Below are 21,826 nucleotides of genomic sequence, written 5' to 3' on the forward strand. Positions count from 1 at the left end.
TGTTTCACAGCTCAGTTCAGATATCCTCTATCTCGGGTATTCATCTTCTGTGTTTGCATGTGTGAAAGCTTCTGGCCTTTTACTACAGTCCACTCTCTAAGCAACTGCCTGTGGGACTATGTCTTCCCCAGCAAAGAGAGAAGCCGAATGAATCCATTTTACCTCTCTCTACTCCTGGGTTCGTTTTGGCTGAGAGTCTTATAAACTGACACTCCCTTAGCCTTAAAAGCTGGTACCCTGCTTAAAAGCTAGTCACCTCACTAGCCTGGAGCAGCCTGTCTTCTCTTTGTTTCATGTTTCCAATGATTTCTTTAAACATCTGCTATAAAATTATTCTTCTTTGGAGAAGCAATCTTGATTGACACACCCTGTGTATCTGAAAACCTTACCTCGAAGCCTCTTTTGTTATAAGCATGTGGTTCATATCAGATCACCTTTACTTTTGTTTCAAAGGGAAAGGTACCTTGGAATCAGAAACAGAGTTGGAGACGCACCAAAAGCATTATAGAATATGGTTAGCTCCACTGTGGCTTCAGAATTAGATGGGTGTGATGTTCTTCACTAGTTTGAGCTCTATACCTTAACAAGACCTCAGGAGCAGAGGCTACCAGTCTGCCTCATTTTCAGTGTAGTATCTTAAGGCAATGACTCCCAGCCACAGCCACAACTAGAGAAATGTCACAAAAAAAAAAGAAAGAAAGAAAGAAAGGAAGGAAGGAAGGAAGGAAGGAAGGAAGGAAGGAAGGGAAAGAAAGAAAGAAAGAAAGAAAGAAAGAAAGAAAGAAAGAAAAGAAAAGAAAAGAAAAGAAAAGAAAAGAAAAGAAAAGAAAAGAAAAGAAAAGAAAAGAAAAGAGAAGAATCCAAGAGAAAAGTACTCTTGCATTTTTTCTGCTCTGATCTGTTACATTTTGGATTACAGTTCCAAAATTAATAGGTTTTAAAAATTCGAACATTTTTACATTTTTACTTTCTCTGTGGTATTGGGAACCATGATAAAGGAGAAAACTGACCTTTTATCAAACTCATGTTTCACTGAAAGAATGAATATAAGATTAATCTCAAGGGATAGGGCCCTTTCAACTAAGATGTTGAAATTTACTTTTGATTCTTGTCCCTGCCCCCTCTGTTTTTCCTATTAGGTGAGGATGAAATATGCTCATGCCTCTGGGGATGTCAGCACCAGGCATGCAGGGATTTAAATGAATAATAAAACTTGTACAAACAACACTTTTTAAATTTTTAAATCAATTAAAGATATAACAGACGTTTGAGGTGGTAGGACCTCGCTGCAGAGATAAGCTTCTCATTCTTAAAGTGAAGGGGTCTATTCTGAAGTCATGATTTGTTTATCATTACATCTTTCCAGAAACTGTATTAAGTGATTGACTCAGATGATTTCATTTCAACCTTGAAACTACTGTTAGAACAAGCTGTGACAAGAAAAGCACCATTGTTTGCCCACATCCACACTACCAGGACTCACCATTAGGTGTTTAGCTCTAAAGACCATGAATTCAATGCTTTAGCCTGGCCTGAGTTACTTCCAGCAAATCCACCCACCTCTAGTCCCTTTTGGAAGTAGGCAGTATATAAATAACAGAAGGATAAATAAATACAACCGTGCACAACATACTGTGATTCACCCACATTATTTCTTTTTAAATGAATTGTTCTGTTTGTCCTCAAAAGCAATCATTGTAGTTTATAAATTCTGCTCTACTTTGCAATTATCTGGCTGTACAGTATTCTCACAGGCTGATGCATCATCATTTCCTCAGCCATTCCCCTCTTGTTGGATACTCAGGCTCATGTTAATTTTTCAGTATTAGAGACTCGACATTCAGGTTTAGAGCTTCATGTCAAATGCATATCATATATGGTATTGTAACAGAGAACAAGTGTGGGTGTCCATTACAGTCATAGGATAGGTAAAGAGGACGCATACAAATATGGAGAGAAAAAGTGGAATGAGTTTACTGGCTTTGGGATTGCTTGGTTGTGTCTGTCTTTTCTGTTTCCTTGAAGAGGATCATTGCATTATTTTACAATGGTGATGAAAAGCTAAAACCAGTAAGCACAGCGTCATGACTGATTCTGAAACACATAGCTGCACAGATGCCTTGAAGGTGGGTACAATGTGGGTGGAAACCCAAGAAGAAACATCTTATGGTCTGGAGCCATGTCTTATTGACCCTGACAGTCCAGAAAGGCATACTGTGCCTAGTATTGCAGTGCATACTAAATAACACGTGAAAAGGGGTCCCAGAGATTTGAGAGGCCTCAGATGTAATTTATTCAATCAGCGTAATCTGTTGAATAGATAGAGGCAAAGCATCCTGTCCAAGGTTTTAAGTGTTTTACAGCTCAAGCCACAGAGGATCCTGAATTGTCTTAAGTTCTATCTAATTAGAAGTAGTAGATGTCTATCAATTTGGCTTGCCATGAGTCACAAATGAAAGGCCGTTTTCATTCTACACAATAATATGTTTCACTGAGTGGCTGTGCTGTAACATATGTCCTCAAGATCTATATGTCCTGCACTGCTAAGGTGTTCTCATGGCAAGTTTCTCTGAGCTGTGGTACACACACACACAAAAACAAAAACAACAACAACAACAAAAACAAACAAACAAACAAAAAAACTTACTTTGATTCAGTCTTGAGCCTATCACTGTGAGGTATATGCTAACTTCTTCTACTTCTATTTATTTCATCTCCTAAAGATGTGTCTTTCACTTATGCCATTGTTTAAATTCCAGTAGAGGGCAAAGGTCTAAAATAACCTCTAACATTTCCATCCCTCCATATAATCTATGACCTTCTCTTTAATATGGATGGTGACTGTGAATATGATATTCCATGCTTAGGTTACATTATATGACAGGGATGCAGAAATTTCTAGGACAAGACAATGCTCCTTCCTATCTCAGTGGACTCTGAATTTATCAAAAAGGAATTTGTCATTGATAGGTCTGGGCAATTTAGGTGAGCCTTGAAAAGAGATTAGGACATTAAGGGTGGAAATCAATATGAGTATTCTTCTGTTGACCTTGTAGAAGTAGATTTTGAGTTGTCTACGAAGAAGGTCAGGTGCCAAAGCCTTGTGAGTAGCCCTGAGATTTACAGTGGTCCCTGAAGTCAACTAGCAGGAAAGCAGGCATACTGCATTTATTCATATATGGAAATGGATTCTGCCAACAACCACATAGCTTGGAAGAGATCCCTGTACCTCAAATGAGTCTTGGCCTCCAATAGCAACCATAGCCTTGGAAAGCCCAGAGCAGAAAGTCCAGCTGCACTGCCAGTGTATTTTCAACTTCCAGGATCTATCAATTTTAAGTTTCCATTTTTTTATAAATACTAACGTTGTGGGAACCAGTCATTTTCAATGGAACACTAAACACCATTGAGATGGTAGCATTCTTTGTTCCTCAACTGTCACCTAGGCTTAGATTTGCTTGGCAATGGTCTCTGAATAGATTCCTCAAAAGATACTTTGAAGGCACATGCTCTACTGTTCATTTCTTTTCTCCAGCAGACCTTCTCTTCCTCTCCTTCCCTGGCTGGTGTTAGCATGTCTCTCTGCTCCTAGACCAGAAACTAGGCCTCATGATTATCATGCCTTAGGAGTCACTTTGTCACAATGCAAAGGTCACTTTTCTTGTACCTTGTACTTTAACAGAACCCTTATCTTTGTTTACTCCAAGCTCATGCAGAGGTCCTCCTTCGATTGGTCTCCCGTTTCCCTCCCATATAATAGAGGTCTTCCTATAGATAGTTGGACCTTATAAAATAGAAACCAGATGATGAATTCCTCAGCTTAAAATACTTCCCCATGATCCTCATTGTACAGTGGCTGAAGTAGAAGTCCTTTCTAGTGGCATGGGGATGGATTTCTCTAGTAGTGGCAAGGCTGTGGAACAAGGGGAACACTCCTCCATTGCTGGTGGGATACAAACGTGTACAGCCACTTTGAAAATCAATTTTGTGCTTTCTCAGACACCTGCTCATCTATGTTCAGAGAAGTTTTATTCATAATAGATGGAAACTGGATGTCCCTCAACTGAAAAATGGATAAAGAATTGGAGGACATCTACACAATGGAATACTACTCAGCTATTAAAAACCAAGGCATCATAAATTTTAAATGCAAATGGATGGAACTTGAGAATATCATTCTGAGTGAGGTATCCCAGTCCCAAAAGGACATTCATGGTATGTATTCACTTATAAGTAGATAATAGCTATAAAATACAGGTAACATGTTACACTTCATTGACCTAAGAAACTAAACAAGAAGAAAGGCCCAAGCAAGGAAGCTTAAGTCTCACTTAGCAGGGAGAATAAACTAGTGATAAGAGGCAGATGGAGGGAGGGAACTGATACAGGAGGGATGGGGGATGGGGAATTTAGGATCAACTGTGGAGAAGGACAGGAGAGATGGTTAGATGGCCATAAAAATGAATAGAAGTTTGCAATTGATGTTGGGTGGTGGGGGTTTCTCCAGGACAGGACAGACATCTGGGATAAGGGAGGTACCCAAGAATCAATGGGGGTGACCTTAGCTGTGGCTCATTGCATTGGAGATATGGAACGTGAAGAGGCCACCTTCTGTAACCAGAAAGAGACACCAACCCACTCACAAATCTTTCAACCCAAAATTTATCCCGTGTACAAGGGATGAAGGCATGGAGGAGGAGGCGAAGACTGAGGGAAAAGCCAACCAATAACTGGCCCAGCTTTAGACCCATCCCATGGGCAAGCACCAGTCCCCAACACTATTAATGATACTCTGTTATGCTTCCAGACAGAAGTATGTTGTCCTGAGAGGCTCCACCCAGCAGCTGACTCAGACAGATACAGAAATACACAACCAAATAGGGAATGGAACCTGGGAACTCTTATAGAAAAACAAGAGGAAGGATAGCTAGTTCTAAGGGGATAAGAACTCCACAAGAAGATCAACAAAGCCAACTAACCTAGACAGGAGGGACTCTCAGAGTCTGAACTACCAACCAAAGAATATACACAGCCTGGACCTAGGCCTCTCAGCACATATGTAACAGATGGCTGCATGACCTTCATGTGGGTCCTGAACAACTGGAGTGGGGGTTATGCTCATCTGCCTTGTCTGGCCTCAGTGGGAGAGGAAGTGCTTAGCCTCCTGGAGATGTGAGATGCCAGAGTAAGGTGGATCCCCAGGGGTCCCCACCTTCTCAGAGGAGAAGGAGAGGGGGGATGGGGAAGGATTGTAAAAGAGGGTGATTGGGAGAGGGCATTGTGTGGGATGTAATGTAAAGTGAACAAGTAAAAATAAAAATCAAATTAAATTAAAAAATCTCCCCGCAAAAAAGCAAACATCACTGTATCCTGACTTTTACTTGGGTACCAGGGACAAAACTCAGAGCCTCATGCATACACAACAAACACTTTTCCAACTGAGCCATGTTTCAGCACATACCTTCATTTTTGAGAGGTCAGAATTGTGGCCCTATTTGAGGTTATGGTAATGTCATGTGTGCAAGCATCACATATAGCTTTGACCATACAGTGCGTGTCTATAGTTGACCTCTTCATCTGGAGAGCAATTTTGCTGGTGTCAGAGTACCCTATCTTCCACACAGGACAGGGTAGAGAACTAGAAAGCCAGAATGTGCTCACTTCCAACCGGAAGCAGAGCATCCTCATCTCTCAGGCTAAGGAAACGGAGGAACAATCATGTGGAGTTTAGTTGAAAAACAAGAAAGCAACAGAGAGACTGATTGTTCCTTCCTGCTAGTGTAAGCAACTAAAACCGACATGTTTGCTTTATCGCCTTTGGTCTCCCATTTGATTCCTGACAGCCATCTCCCTCCCTTGCATGCTGGGCTGTCAGGTAATGTGCTGGCTGCCAACTCAAAGGAGCCGGAGAAAGAACACTTAAACAGTATTTCAGAGACCTGTGGGCCTAGGAAAGGAGTGTTTGAAGTCGGCTGATGCTCTGCCTGCTTTCAAGAAACTCTCATTTGCTTAGGCTGAGTGCTATTTTCTGCAGGTATGTGCAGAGGAAGTCTGAAAAAGACCTTTAAGAGAAAGGAAGCCAGTGTCTATTCCCTCTGAGGTTTTGGGGAAGGGAGAGAAGAAAGACATCAGAGAGAATCTTTCTAAGACCATCATAATTTCCGAATCCTTAATTTTCTACCCTATCTCTCATTAAATAGGGCCAACTCCAGGAGTAGACCAAAGCTAACTTTTCTATGTGTTATTGTTCTTTCAGTAAAGGAGTCCAAATTCCTAGTCTCATCTCCCAAAACAAAATGAAAAGCTTTCTAGAAAGGCTGTGGAAACTGTTTAGCATAAGGAATCAATGTACTGCATATCATAAAAACGTCAGCCCTTGCCAGGACTTATGATACAAGGGAGGGAAGTGAAGCCTACAAGTTTTTCATGGGAATAATTTGAGGTGCTATTGGCAATAATTTAATTATTATTTTTTTGAGCTAACTAAAATTAATTCAATCCTGCAATCACTGATTCTGTGACCTTCATGAACTCACTCTGTCTGGGGGCAGTTTTGTTCCTTTAAATATGGAGAAAAAGAACAGTGCTAGTTACATAGGAAGACAGTGGCTATGCAGTGGCTCTGGACCACAGTGACATTCAATTAATGTCTGCTTTCAGTGCTCTGCCTTTAATTGTTGTTCCAAGTCTTGACTGGAAAGAAGATATACATGGCAGGAGGCTAAAAGCCAGAATGAGAACAAAGGTGTGCTCTGGACAATGTTACAAAAGTTATGAAATTGTAGCTTTGAATCTTGGCCAGAAATTAGAATCTAGGGAGGATTTTATATCACTCAGAAGACTCCTTGCTTGGCCACTCATTCCCATGCAATGAATCTGATATAGATACCTTGATCTGGTAGTTCATTAAAACTTCCTAGCTGGCCCCGATGTTCACTACATAGCACTAACAGCTCCTCAAACAGCCAAGAGCCTCTCCCTAGATATGTGGCTTTAATCTGGGACAGGATCTAGAACTGAGAGTGGGAAGTAGCTTATTCTTCAGCTTCCAAGCATCCCATGTCTTCAACAGACCCAGCGTCTATATCTGGGGAGTGCCACGCCCTCTGAAAACAACAACCTGAGGGCTGGTTTGCTACTCTGCCTAACAGCTAATTGCATCATCCTCCCGGGAGTATTTTGCAGTTCTTGGACTATTTATACAAAACGGGCCTTGAGCCAGAAGCTAAATTCTTATTTCTTATGGAGAGTTCTTTGCAGTGTCATGTAGTGACCATTTATCAGTTGGTCAGGGGTTGAAGGTAAGGTGCGTTGGATTTAAATTGTCCTGTGAAAGGTCCCTTCTGCTGTCCTCAACTGACACATGCCTCACAGCCCAGCTGAGGTAAAGGTGAAAGTGAGGAGGGATTAACATGGAAAACAAAAAGACAAAAAGCAAATAAACCAAACACTCAAAACAAACAAACAATTCATAATATAAAATAAGTAATTCTAGGGCAAAAATTGCTACTTAAGCGCAAGGTTATGGGGGGAAAGGCGCTATATCTTTAAGCATTCTCCACCCTGAAGTGCTTTGTCTTCAAAGAAATCCAAAGGGAAAAGATTCATTGTTCTGAACTCTAACACAGTTGCTATAAGTCCTTCATCAAAAAGGCTCCCCACATCAGGGGGCACCTGATGGCAAATATTTACACTTCAGTTTTGTTTTTGATACTTTTCTGTTGCTGCAGTAAGTCACAGTGACAAACACAACTTATAGAAGAAAGAGTTTATTTGGGTGCTTCCAGTTTCAGAGGGTTGGTGTCTATGGCCATCATGGTGGGGAAAACGGCAGCAGGCAAGACCATTCATGCTGCTAGAGCCGTAGATGAGAGGGGTAGGTCTTGGTTCACACTAGTGTGAGTCTGAAGGTGATAGATGAAAATGGTTCAAGGTTTTGAAACCCAATGACACATCTTCTACAACAAGGTCATGCCTCCTAATCTGTCCTAAGAGGTTTCAACACCTGGGGACCGAGTAGTCAAATACACGAGCCTATTGGGATTAGTCTCATCCAAACCACCACAAGCTTTCATTTCCTCTTATTGCAAAAGTTGTTCAGAAGTGAAAAATGGACACTTTCCATGTGAATACACACAGTTGCCTCCCAGGGACTGCATCCATCTAGCTCTAGTACAGCTTCAGAGGTTACTCTTGACATGTGTTTCCTGCCAGATTACACACCAGGATCTACGTTGTCAGTTGTACTCTGAGGAATTTGGTCCAATGGGGCTATCGTTTTCCTTCAGGAAAACTTACCTCTTGATGCTGGCTGAATCTAGATCTTATGACACTTACTTGTGATTCAAGCCCCCTTCTGGGGTTACCTCACTAGCAAACAGTTATAGAGCTGGCACTAAGAAGTTCTCAATAATATCATAATAGCGTCAGGTTCCTTAGGCTTCTTGCAACAGCATAAACATGTTGATTCACTTCCTCTTTCCTAAGGGCAAGGACCAGCGCCAAGTACTGTAATTGGCTCTTTCTTTTTGAGACAGTTTCATTTGAAACTGACATGACACTTATCTGAGGATCATCTCGATGACAGTGGGACACCTGGCTCCTATTTATATATCTACAAACACAAGTTCTATATATCTGGGTCTCAAGAAGTATTGCAGAAAGAGGGCAGAAAGATTATAAAAGCTGGGGGTTGGGGAAAGGATTTTTCCTGCCAGACAGTATATTTGAGATAGGGCAAGGAAGCTACACCCATGAAACTTCAACAGTGTAGCTGATGACGCAGACTTTTGTAAATTACAATAGCAGTAGACATGCTGATGGGGAAGGGGTTGATTTCTCAAGGTCACAGACACAGATAATGCATCTATATGCAGTTAATAGCTGCTGAGAGAAAGAAAGAAGTTTTCTCCACGTACAAGCTACTTGATATTTTATCCAATTCCTAGTTATCATCCCTAGACCCATGAATCTATACTACATGAATACAGTTGTGTGTGTGTGTGTGTGTGTGTGTGTGTGTGTGTGTGTGTGTGTATGTACTTGCATATATAATAATACTAAAGACCAGGTCACAAATTTCAGACAAGAATAAGAATATAGGAGAAGTTCTTTTTGGTGGGGGGGTGGGAGAGAGGAGAAGAATGATGTAAATACAGAACTTATGGTTAAAATTCTAAAAAACAATAAATTAAAAAAGAAACGTTCTGATCTGCCTCAAACCCTAGGATTAGAGGTATGTGGTTATGCGGTACTATACTCAGTTTATATAGTACTGAGAATAAAGCCTGGGGTCTCCTGTATGCTAGGCAAGACTGAGCTCTCTCTAGTCACAAGCATTATACATGACTTATCTCACGCACCCAGAGAATGACCTGGCCATTCCGGTTCATTGTCATGTTTCCCTTACCTCATGATAATATCACCTACAAGAACTTTCTTAAGATTCTATTTTCTCATCGGTAAAAATGATACGGCTGAGATACACATGAGGTAATTTATGAAGAAAGGAATAGACATGCACAAGAAGTGCAGAATACATCAAGTGTGGTTTTGCCTGTTCTGTCCTTTTTTTCTTCTGTCTTTCTGATCCCATTTCTATCATGTACATTCAGAGAGCCATGTCAGAGGACTTAGGTAACATCAAGGTCTACCTTCTGTTTGATGGATAAGAATCTGAGGTTCCTACTCTCCTAACTAAATGAAATGATACCCAGGATTAGCATATAAGGCTTAAGACTTCCCGGAAGTGCATATGTCAGTTGGCTATTCCTTCCTGTGATTCTTTTTCCCTTCTTTCCTGGGAACCTCAGTCTATCGCTCACTTTCTACTTAGTGCTGAGAACTGGATCTTCACTATACCAGCCCCCACACTCTAGGTCAGTTCGTTACCGCACACCATGAAGATGCTCTTTTCTTTATCCACTGGAGCTCAAGCTGGCAGTCTAGAGCCTCCAGGTCATGATTTTTCTGCAAGGGGATCTACTGGGCTGAGAGAAGCAGGCTCAGACTTCCCACTACTCTGACAGTGTGCCTGCCCTCCAGAGCCTGACCATCCCTCTCAGGTCATTGTGGCAACAGATTCTTTGAAGGCTGATTAAGTACAAATCAATATGTCTGCAGTGTTTACTCTTCCTGAGTAGCAGGTCCTATGAGTATAGCTGCCAGCATGCAGAGGGCTGTGTGTGTGGGAAAAAGCTATCTTTAGACAAAAGGCAGAGGACAGTGAAGTAAAAGCTGTACCACAATGGTCCCAGAAGACCAGGAAAACCAGATTCATCATCACACTGAAAATGTTTGCTTTTTCCTCTTCTAGAAACAAGAGCACTTTGTAGGCCAGTGCACTCAAAAGATACCATGAATGTGGTATGGGGCTGATGCACTGATAAGGCCTGCTGACCTACCTCTTGCTGAACTGGTCACCCCACAACCTTGACTGACAATTCCCTTTGTATGGTTAATGGTCACCATAGTTTGAGGAAGAGCAGAGATCCAACTCACTTGCTCTCTGCTAATCACGGTGGCTGCAGGCACAGAAGGAAAGGCAAAGCAGCCCCAGACTGGCAGAGCAAGAACTGAAACCTGCACACCTGCTAATTCTGGAGTCTAGGCACATCCTAAAAGCAATGAGTGTTTTGTCTGGAAATGATTTCAAACTTATGGGACTGTAGCAAGGAAGAGAAGAGTTAAGAACATCCATATGTCACTGCCTTACTCCACCTATTAGCATTTCATCTCATTTGCTTTTGTCATTTAAGGATGCTATTTTTAACCTTGGAAGAACTGCTTTCCTTCTCGAAACCTTAGTTCCTGTGTGTACAGGGAATTATTTGCATGAATTGTCTTTTGAACTGAACAGAACCTAAAATCACTTATTAGTGAAAGTAGAGGACAGGGTCAAGGACTTTCCCAATATGAAGACATGTCTTTTCATCTTCCCATTATTTCTCAGCATTCGTATAGACATGGACTGGTACTGTATGCCTCTGGTATCTCTCTTCCACCTTCATACCTGAACACCAGGGACTCCCAGCTGTTACACTGGGGCAGGTACAATTCTGTGGATGCTTCTCTTTTTTAAATACCCCACTTTTATTTGGGGGAACCTGGTCATCATGGCTTCTTACCTTAGACTTTAGACTTTAGAACACTGTAGACTTTCTCCAGTCTCCATATCTACAGATATGGTTTAGGCTTAAACTTTCGATCACCTGTCCTTTTCCTCTGAAATAGGATTAAACTCATGGTGTGTGTGTGTGTGTGTGTGTGTGTGTGTGTGTGTGTGTGTGTGTGTGTGTGTGCGCGCGCGCGCGCACACACACACACACACACACACACACACACACATACACATATATGTATACATTTTGAGACAGGGTTTCTCTGTGTAGCCCTGGCTGTCCTGGAACTCACTTTGTAGACCAGGCTTGCCTTGAACCTCTGCCTGCCTCTGCCCCCCAAGTGCTGAGATTAAAGGCTTGTGCCACCACTGCCCAGCCCCTTAAGTTTTTATTGTATGGGGACATAAGGAAAATAACACATGTTTATGCATTTTCACACAAAGCTTTGCTTATAATTCAAAAGAGAAAATCCCAGTATAAGAATCACCCAATTGTGGAGCTGGCATTATAGCTCATTGCTTGTTCTTACAAAGGACCTGTCACCCAGAGAGTGATACACAACCATCTGTAACTCCAGTTGAAGCAATTTTTATGCCCTCTTCTGATCTACACAGGCACCAGATATTCGTGTAGTATACATACATACATGCAGGCAAAACTCATACAAATAAAACAGATAAATCTAAAATAAAAAAAAAGTTACCAAATTAAAACAAGCAACCAAAATTTTGAAAAAAAAAAAAAGTTAAACAGAGTCATTTGTGCCCTACTTCCCTCTGTTAAACTAATAAGCAATGCTTAGAAAAAGGGCATCAGATGGACCAGATCTCTAGAAGCAACTGAATAAACAGCAAATGAGAATATGGTTAGAGAAGGAGAGGGGTTTACTTAAGGCCACACAGCCATAGCACAGAGGTGAACTGGGGGAGTCCCAGTGCTGGAAGAATTCAGAAACCTAGTCAGGACCAGTATGTCTCCTGCTTAGCATTATGCCTTGGGCTTGCCACACATCTGTAGTTTTCACTGGGATCTTTAATTATACGCTAGCTTATTTTGATCAACATCACTTCCAATGTGAGCTGTAACCCAGCTCCCCAGGAGCTCATAACTATTCTGAAGATGGGGCTCGGTCTTCATTTCCCACATGGGCCAGCATCATATTTAACCTGCAACTATCAATAAATGAAGTTATTAGATTGAGCATGAGATTCAGACTTGAAACAATATCAAAATCCATGAATGATTAACAAGGAAACAGAGGCATTGGGAGGATGTAGACTTTCCTAAAGACACTAAACTTGTCAATGGTGAGGTACAGACTAATGTACACATCTCACTCTAGTCTAGCATTCCTCCTTGCTTTCTGCAGGACCATTTCCAGCTAATAAGGCAAAATTCCTACCCAGTGTCAGCCTATCATTTCATCTCTGTCATTAGCTAATTCTGTAGACTACCATGACAATGGTAAGCCTCAAACAACTTTTATCTTCAATGGTTATTTACCTGACCAAACACAGCACTGTTTGCTTATCAAACACACTCTTTAGACAGCCCAGTCTTATAATATGAGGTCAGATTAATTTTACCAAGCACTGTGAAATTTCCAACCTGCTTTCTGAACCAGTTGTACAGGTCAGGAAACTTGTTAGATACAGGTTTAGGGCAGCAGTGAGATAACTATGGCCTGCAGATACATTTGGATCCGCATACTATGGGAAATAAAGCATTACTAGAGCACATTTATTTACATGTGTTCATTTATATGCAGTCTGTGGGCATCCTTACAGAATGTCAGTGAAGGTGAGTAGTTCTAACAGAATGTACAGTCTGCAGGGCTGAACATATTTACAAACTGGACATTTACAGCAAAAGGCATTGTTGATCCTATATATAGGAAATGCTACAACACACACACACCACACACACACACACACACACACACACACACACACACACACACACATACACACACTGCACAATCATCTCTCCTTGTCTCTTTGTCACTGTCTACATTTCTTCATCCCTCACACTTTTTGACCTTGTAACAAAGTCTACCTGGCCAGCAAGTGATCTTTCCAAAACAGTCTTACAAATATCTTTTTTTTCCCATAGATTCAAATGGCAAAAGTGAGATGCTGTTGTTGGTTTAGTTGGAAAAAGAGACTGTTTTAAATGAAGGTAAAAATGTGAAAACAATACATTATTTATTGAACACCTCTGGGTGTTTTATATTCATGAACCAGTTCATAGTGTGAGGGATATTTTAATAGTGTAATTTCATACAAAGGGAAGTGTCCAGAAGTTAAAACTAACCCAAACCCAGAAAGATGACTTGATATCCAAACTTCCACCTGGGCCTGGCTGCATTGAACACTAGTTTCATGTTTCTCATGGGAAATGTTAACAGAGAGCGCTATATGTCCCTCTCCTCTTATTTCTTGGTCCTCCTTCAGACATCAGCCTCAGGTGCACACTTTTCTATCACAAAGTTTCAAGCCTCAGTATGTCCCCTCAGATAGTAACTTGTTTAAAGAACATGTGTTTAAAGAGTCCACCTTTCAACATCGATACTCACATGATCACACCAAACTTAGGCATGGCTCTCTCTGGTGAAATGACATGGAAATGAGGGAGAGTTATTATTTCAATTTCGCCCTCCAGAAGCAGGAAGAGAAAGGAAGAGAAGAGGGTGCCCACTTGTCAGAAAAAGGAATGGAGTATAAATAAGAAAAGCATGCAGGGAAGTAGCAGCCACTATGCATAACTCACAATCACACCATCCACTGTGCTATTTCTCTCATTCAGTTTTCGCGTCACCCATTCATTCAATTGGTCCATTGTGGCCCATGCCTGCTTTTGGTGCTAGGGGCAGCAGGTTGGGCACTGTGTTCTTATCATCGTGAAGTCTCCAAATCTATGGAGAACATAAACTTACTCTGAAACACCGGAGTAAATGTCAAAATGTTATGGTGATGGCATCTGTAAAGAGGGGAAGATCACAGAATCTGCTAAAGAATAAGACAGGGAAACTCTCTGTGGTGTAGGATGGCTTTGTATAAGATGCCATTAAAGTGATGATATCAGAGTGAGTGACAGCAATCAGAGAAGAGGAGAACACTCATTCTGGGAGAGGCTTGTGTGTGAACGTTTTGCAAGACAGAGATATTGTATGACAATTGAGCAAGAAACCTTGGGAAATCTGTTCAAAAGAGAACAAACAAACAACAAATAAATCACAATTTGGAGCTTGGAGATGGGATAGAGGTCTATTTAAAAAAAAAAATCCTAAATGCAAAAAGAAGTCAACCACTGGAACCCACTGGTCCTGTTGTCCTCAAAGAACCCCAAAGATCTTTACTTTTTGTATTTTTTTTTTTCTGGGCACTTCAAAGATGGCACTAGTCAAATGTCACATGCTTCTGGATTTGGAAAAGACAGCACAGGTTTTATTTTTAAATGGATACAAAGAGGGCACAGTGAGTTAATACGGAATCCCAAACATTAGCTGTTTCCTGCAGCGTGGGGATTCGCCTTTCCTGGTATTTTTATCTCTTTTTCCTGGACTTCCTTATACTTCAGCTTTTGTTACCAAGCCAGAGTGGTTCCCATACTGCTGGGCAGACCTCAGGGAGCAGCTGACTCACTGCATTTGCTGAGGAGGAGCTTGGATTGTAGCCACAGAGGTAGGGAGAATACTGGGATATTGGGAAAAAGGGACAGGAGAAGCACAGTCCACCTAGGTGGATGAGGCCATCACTGTGGTCCTGGCACATACCCTTGAGAAACAGTAAATGGGACAACCCTGGGCAAAAGAGTCAAATGAGACAGAGCCTGAAGCAAGCATGTTTAAAACATGCTAATGTCCAACACAGAGAGAAGGGAGCTCCAAGAGAGGATTGGACCGGCTCCTGACTTTCCCACTACTGTTCTATGTTCCAGATAATGGAAGCCTTGGCAGGTGGATCTTCACTAATGTCTAATAGTGACTTGGCAATTGATGTGAGATTCCTGACACCCCTAGGTACATATTGGTCTTTCCTTGGTAGTTTAGTCCTGTTTTAATATCTTTACTTCACCCTAACATCTGCTTAGATTCTTTATAGATATTAATTAATTTGGATCTTTAGAAAACTCTTCTAGACTGTTAGTTTTATATCATTTCCTTATTTTCTAGTTCAGGGAAAGAATGTACAGATATGCACAAAACACGTGTTAACATGACACCAGTAAGTGTCTGGGCTAGAATTTGAACTCGGGGAGCCCAATACCCAAGTTCTTAATACCGTGCTCTTTTATTCTGGCAGCCCAGAGGACTCCTAGACCTCTCTTGGCTCACTTTTGAACCGTGTATTTTCTGTGATAATACTGTGAATGCTGCAGACTCATCAACTTCTTTGCTTAGTCTAAGAAGAACATGAGGGGTCTTGGCGCTTGTGTGGAACTGTAGCATCCAAAGAATTGGACATTCAGCTCTAAGTGCACTTGGCTGGAGCAGAGGCTTTGCCATGACCTGATCAACTTCATGTCTTCATCAAAATATCTGCAGTAGAAGCATCAGGAATAGCAACAAGAAGGACAGCCTCAACAAGGTCAAGTGCATAATCAACAATGCACCATGAACAGCAGTGTCACCTGCTTTTGATCCAGTACAGATGGGGGGGAAATATGCTCAGAATCTAATATGAATTTCTCTCCTCATTTGGCTCTCTCCCTCACTGTATCTTTCTCCTTTCTGTTTTTCATTGTCAAGTAGTTCACATTTTTATATAGTACAACCTCCACATGGTTAAAGAGCTTAAAACATTTCCTAGGCTTTGTCTTCATGTGATTGCTGCTTATAGCATTGGCTTGGGTATGTATGTATGTATTGTATTGTATGTATGTATGTATGTATGTATGTATGTATGTATTATATGTATGCAAGAAGGGGAGAAAAGAAAGAAAGAGTAACTAGGAAATGGCTGGAGTAAAGAGCAGGAAATAAAGAAGAGGAGAAAAGAAAAGAGAGTGAGAAGAAAGATAAGAAAAGAAAAGAGAGAATGTGGCAGTAGATAAAGAGAGCGGTAAAAGAAGAAAAGAACCAGATAAAAGAAGTGGGCAGATATCAACACATCATCCTGCAAGGAAGAGATTTGTGCAGCAGAAGCCAGAAATGCAGGAAGACGACTGTGCTATTGGTGGGTAACAAATGGCAGCAGAGGGGAGGAAGTGGCTTTGGCACTGCCTTGGCAAGCAGGGCTTGGGAAGGAGGAAGAGGATGCCACAGCTGTGTTCTTCACATATCCTAAGAACACAGAGAGGCCTTTGGGAGTGTCTGGGGCTGTAGGCCCTGTCTTTTATCTCAAGTCCTGTTGCTTGCCTTTGCTTTTGTTGTTTTAAGTTTAACTCCAATTTATAGGCTGTATGCTCAATGATTGATGCTTTTCCAATTAGCTATAAATAGCCCAGTCCTGCTGAGGAAACCCACCATTCCTTGCTTCTAATTTTGGCTGTGGACTGAGGGTGGAGGAGACAGGTCAGGAATCATTGATCAACAGCTTCTAAATCTGCAATACAATAGATCTCAGAAAGCCATTGCATGGGAAAGACTGAGAAACAGGACCTATTATTTGAAGGCTGTAGATGCTGAAAATACTTCCTAGGGGGTGTATCAATGGGAGTGCTTCCTATATGGAGCCTGTTTTTCATGATAGGTACCAAGGGGAAGGGAGTCAAAGCAATAAGAACTGAAGTGACATTAAAAATGTTCATCTCCGCTGGGCAGTGGTAGCGCACACCTTTAATCCCAGCACTTGGGAGGCAGAGGCAGGCGGATTTCTGAATTCAAGGCCAGCCTGCTTTACAAAATGAGTTCCAGGACAGCCAAGGCTACACAGAGAAACCCTGTCTTGAAAAAAAAACAAAACAAAACATCTACAAAAAAAAATGTTCACCTCTATTTTCCCCTTACACCATGTACGTGATAATGTTTTTATATAATGTGATTTTAAATCAATATCCAACTCTAAATGGCAGTTGTAGTCATTACAAGGCCCATTCTACAGATGAAGGAATGTAAATAACTTGCCCAAGGGCAAAATGTGTCCAAAGGTAAGTGATTCATGGCATTGCTATGAAAGGTCCATCATGAACAAATGTCCCTGGCTCAGGCAACACTTCAGCTCCCTTCTGTGTAGTAGAAATTCTGACATGTCCATAACCCACCTATATTAATAATAAACCATAGTTCTCAAAGTGACAGTCAGTGCAAGTTGACAGACCTGCCTTACCTGTGATACTGAGCCTTCCTTTCACTACTTGGTCAAAGCTTGTCAACCTGTACTAGCCCTTGGCATTTAGTATATGTTTATACCCCAGGGTCTCTTATACAATATCACTTCACATTTGCTAATTCCCCAGCCTTAGGTAAGAGGGGAGGTATTGCCTATATATATATATATATATATATATATATATATATATATATATATATTCTCCTGAAATAGAGTGTTTTCCTGTATAGCCTACCAAATCATAAAAGAACTATGATCTTCAGCTGTAGGTACAGCCCTGTGATGACTCTTGCTCCAGCATTTTAATATCCCTTACACTGACTGAAAATGTGATGAATAAATGTTGAAGGCACTCTTTAGTGGGTCACAAAATACCTCCCCGACAAGGATCAACAACAGAACACTGAGATCCAGGGAAACACAGTATCATGGACAAATGTTTAATTCTGTCCCCCAGAATCTAAACATTTTTCACTTGAGAATATCCCCTTTACATTCTCTCTGCTAAAAAATGCAAAGTTAAATTGCTAGATCATGTTACAAACTGCCCTCCACCCATGGTCCGAATTACCCCTCACACATCTAACCTAAATCCGATTTAATTTTAGCACTAGTTTCCTTTCAATATGATTAGTTATTTCATTTCCTATACTGAAATTTCAATATACATACACTTAAGGGAAATTGGCTCTAATTGTTTTGGGGAATGATGTAGGGCAGGAAGTAAGGAATGGAACAGGAAAGATTAAAAGGTCAGCAGTGTTTGTCAGTTCTGGGGATGCTAAATGTGTTGAAACAGATTTACATTGCCACTTATCATATAATCTGTTCCCTGGACTTTGTAAACACGCAGGGTAGTTCTGGAAACTTCTCAGAGACTTGATTACCTTTGCTGCGGCGGCGACTGCGATACTGCTCTGTGTAGAAGGTCAGTTGTGTTTCGTCATCTGCTTCTGAGCCTGATGTCCCCTTGGTTCTCCCAAAGCTGATTCCCCCTGCAGAGAAGCACCATCAATCAGTCAGCCTTGAAGTACTGCAGAAGTTTGTTAAACCCCTCAGCCATCCTGAGGACCCACAGCTGTATCCTTGGGCTTCTCCTGATCATCCCTAGTGACACAGGAGTCTACATGATGAATGGAAGTAGTTGAGATTGGCAGTGAGGCAGATCTGGGTTCTAATCATGGTTCAGCAGCTTCCAAGGTATGTGACCTTGAGGTGCCATTTCACCTTTATGAGCTCTCAGCTGTTTCAAAAACAAGGTCAATAACTCTTAACCTCCTGGATTTGCTTTGAAGAAATATGACGTGTAAAAAAAGAGGTCCATAGTGTGTACTAAATAATGGAAAACTACTATTGCTACATGTGATGAGATTAACTCTAAAAATAAACTTCTCCAGGCAATTTAATTTCAGATTCATTTCAACCACAGGCTCAAGATATGCCAAGCTTAAAGCCACACACACAGACACAAAGATAAATGCCTCTCGGCCCTTACCAGCAAGGGTATCATAAGCTAGTCAGGGGGACAAATAGGCTCCTTAGGAGTCTTAAACCTAATTCATGGCCTATGTTTTCCACACAAAGAGATGCTAGGAATATGGGGAAGAGCAATTCATTTTAACATGGAGGACTTAGGAAAGCTTTATGGAGGAGAGAAGATTTAAAGCATGGTTTGAAAGATAAATGGGGCTTTCTCTTAAAAAAAAAGAAAGAAAGAAAGAAAGAAAGAAAGAAAGAAAGAAAGAAAGAAAGAAAGAAAGAAAGAAAGAAAGAAAGAAAGAAAAGGAGTTTCCAGGAGCTGCCTTATGAAGCCTTTTTGAGGTCAAGGAGGTGGGCATACACTGACAGCATCAAACCCAGGACTGACTATCAATGAGGTGCTCATCCACACAATGAGAGTCTTGAGTGCACCACTAACGGGTGATGGGGTGGGGCCAATTCTTTAATTGTCACAGAAGTTCCCAGAGAGAGAAAATGAATTGATTATATGTGTGAACCAGAAAGGATACTCTGGACATCCATGTAGTGGATTGTGTGCCAGGCTGGGTGAGAAGGAGGAGATGCTGTGATGACCCAGAAGAACATGTACAGGATGGTCGAGGGACAGGTACAGAGTGGATTGGAATGGAGAATGAATACAAGAAAGGCTACAGAGGACCAAGCAGGAGAGAAGGCCATGATTTGTAGGCTATTAACAGTTGATTCCTCAAAGAACAATGCCCAAACACTAGCAATCTTTAACTCAGAAGGGGAAAGTGCAGGAGTCACTATTCTTAATCTTTGTGTTATTGTGACTTGTACTTGTTCAGTTTTTGTTTAGTTGTTAGGAAGTGAGTGTGAGTGAGTGAGTGGGTAGCTGAGTCAAGCCAGGGCTTTGAAGTGTGCTCTTTTATTAGGCTGATTCTAGTCTTCAAATCCTGATTGGCTTCTTCTGCCTCTCAAGTGCTGGGATTAAATGCATACAGCATCATGCCTGGTACTACTTTCAGAGGTTTTGTGGTTTTACCATTTTGAAAAAGAGAAGCTGTTGAAAGATAGAGATTAAGATACTGAAGAATTCTAAACCTAGAGAAGAACCAAGGACAGAGATCCGAAGCATGGAGCCCTACTACATCAGTTAACAAGACAATCATGTAGATACACATCTGTAGATGTGGGTGGGCAGGGGGAAAGAAGGGGTTTCATAAAGAATTAGACTTCAGTTGTACAAATAATAGACTATCTCCAGGGAGACTCAAGAATCTGGTAAAAGTAGCTTTTCTGGGTAGAGAATAGAGTGACTGGAGAATGAAGGAAGATGGAGGCTACTCTGCCCTATAAATCTTTTGAATCTTTTGAAACAAACACCATGCAACCCATTACCTTATTGAAAGTTCTACCTGAGAAGAAGAAAAAGCATAGATTAGAGGAAAATGTTATTCAAGTCACTAAAGGATTTCACTCTGTAATTTCCTTTGGTAGGGATTTGAAATGGCATTCACTACACTGACATTACACTTGCAGATACCCTGTTCACAGCATGGATTTATACTTTTATTCATTCCAGCACTGTTGCTGCAAGATTTGTATACATGACAGCATGGCATCCTCATGGGGATATAGTCATTAGGGAGATGTAATTAACAATCTAGATAATTACTCTAGTTTGATTTCCATGTCTGTGATCAAACTCTTTGACAAATCGCCAAAGGAAAGAATTTATTTCATCTTACAGGTTGCAGTACATCACTGAGAAATGTTGGGCCAGGAATCCATAGAGGAATTTGAAGCAAAACTATGGAGGAATGATGCTTCCTGGGCCACTTGCTGAATTGGTCAGTCTCAGGTAGCTTCTTCATACATTCTAGTATCACTACTATAGGGGATGGAACCACCCACAGTATGCTGAGCCCTACTACATCAGTTAACAATCAAGACAATCATGTAGATACACATCTGTAGACAATGAATCTGTTAAAGACAATTACTGAACTGAGAATATCCTTTCAGATAATTCTAGGCTATTTTGAGAGTTAAGCAAGGACCTCAATGAAGTCAAGAAAGAAGGATGTGGTGGGTCAAAGCTAACTGGTGCAATGGACCTAGGTACAAATTAGGAGAGTTATGCTTTAGGGCTCAGGTTCTTGTACTACATATGGGGCCTCTAGCATTCAAATTGGACTCTCTACTAAATAATTTTATATCAACTTAATGCTTGTTAGAGTCATCTAAGAGGAGGGAACTTCAATTAATAAAATGTGTCCATAAGAGTGAACTGTAGGCAAGCCTGTAGGGCATTTTCTTAGTTAGAGATTGATAGAAAAGGACCCAGTCCATTGAAGGTGATATTATCTCTGAGTTGATGTTCCTGGATTCTGTAAGAAAACAGGCTGAGTAAGCCATGTAAACAAGCCAGAAATCAACACCCCTCCATGGCTTCTGAAACAGCCCCTGACTCCATGCTCTGGCTGTTTGAGTTCCTTTCAGGGCTTCTCTCCAAGATGGACTACAAGGTGGATGTATAAGCCAAATATACCCTTTCAAAAGTCATTGACCCCCTATGAGGGTGGTATCAATATGTCTACTTTTCAGATGAAGCAACTAAGATTCACAAAGAGAAGTAAATTAGCAATAAGTGATGGTGGACCTTTCAGCTATGGGGGATAGGATTATATTTCAGTGTTATCAGACAATAAATTTGAAGGACTGATATTTATTCTACTGTTCCCATCTGTCTTAGTCAGGTTTTCTATTCCCGCACAAACATCATGACCAAGAAGCAAGTTGGGGAGGAAAGGGTTTATTCAGCTTACATTTCCATACTGCTGTTGATCACCAAAGGATGCAGAACTGGAACTCAAGCAGGTCAGAAAGCAGGATCTGATGCAGAGGCCATGGAGGGATGTTCTTTACTAGCTTGTCTCCACTGGCTTGCTCAGTCTGCTCTCTTATAGA

General features: G+C 41.1%; 1 protein-coding gene across 3 annotated transcripts in view; it reads right to left on the reverse strand.

Annotated features, from left to right (window-relative positions):
* Positions 1-21,826, reverse strand: part of Astn2 (astrotactin 2) — a 958,131-nt gene that overhangs the window by 618,887 nt on the left and 317,418 nt on the right. For all 3 annotated transcript variants that reach the window (XM_021201332.2, XM_029539608.1, XM_021201333.2), the window contains one exon: positions 18,280-18,387. In XM_021201332.2, the coding sequence (XP_021056991.1) occupies positions 18,280-18,387 (108 nt within the window). The remainder of the gene's footprint in view (positions 1-18,279; positions 18,388-21,826) is intronic.

This window comes from Mus pahari, chromosome 6, assembly GCF_900095145.1.
Source record: "Mus pahari chromosome 6, PAHARI_EIJ_v1.1, whole genome shotgun sequence".
NCBI classification, from domain to species: Eukaryota; Metazoa; Chordata; class Mammalia; order Rodentia; family Muridae; genus Mus; species Mus pahari.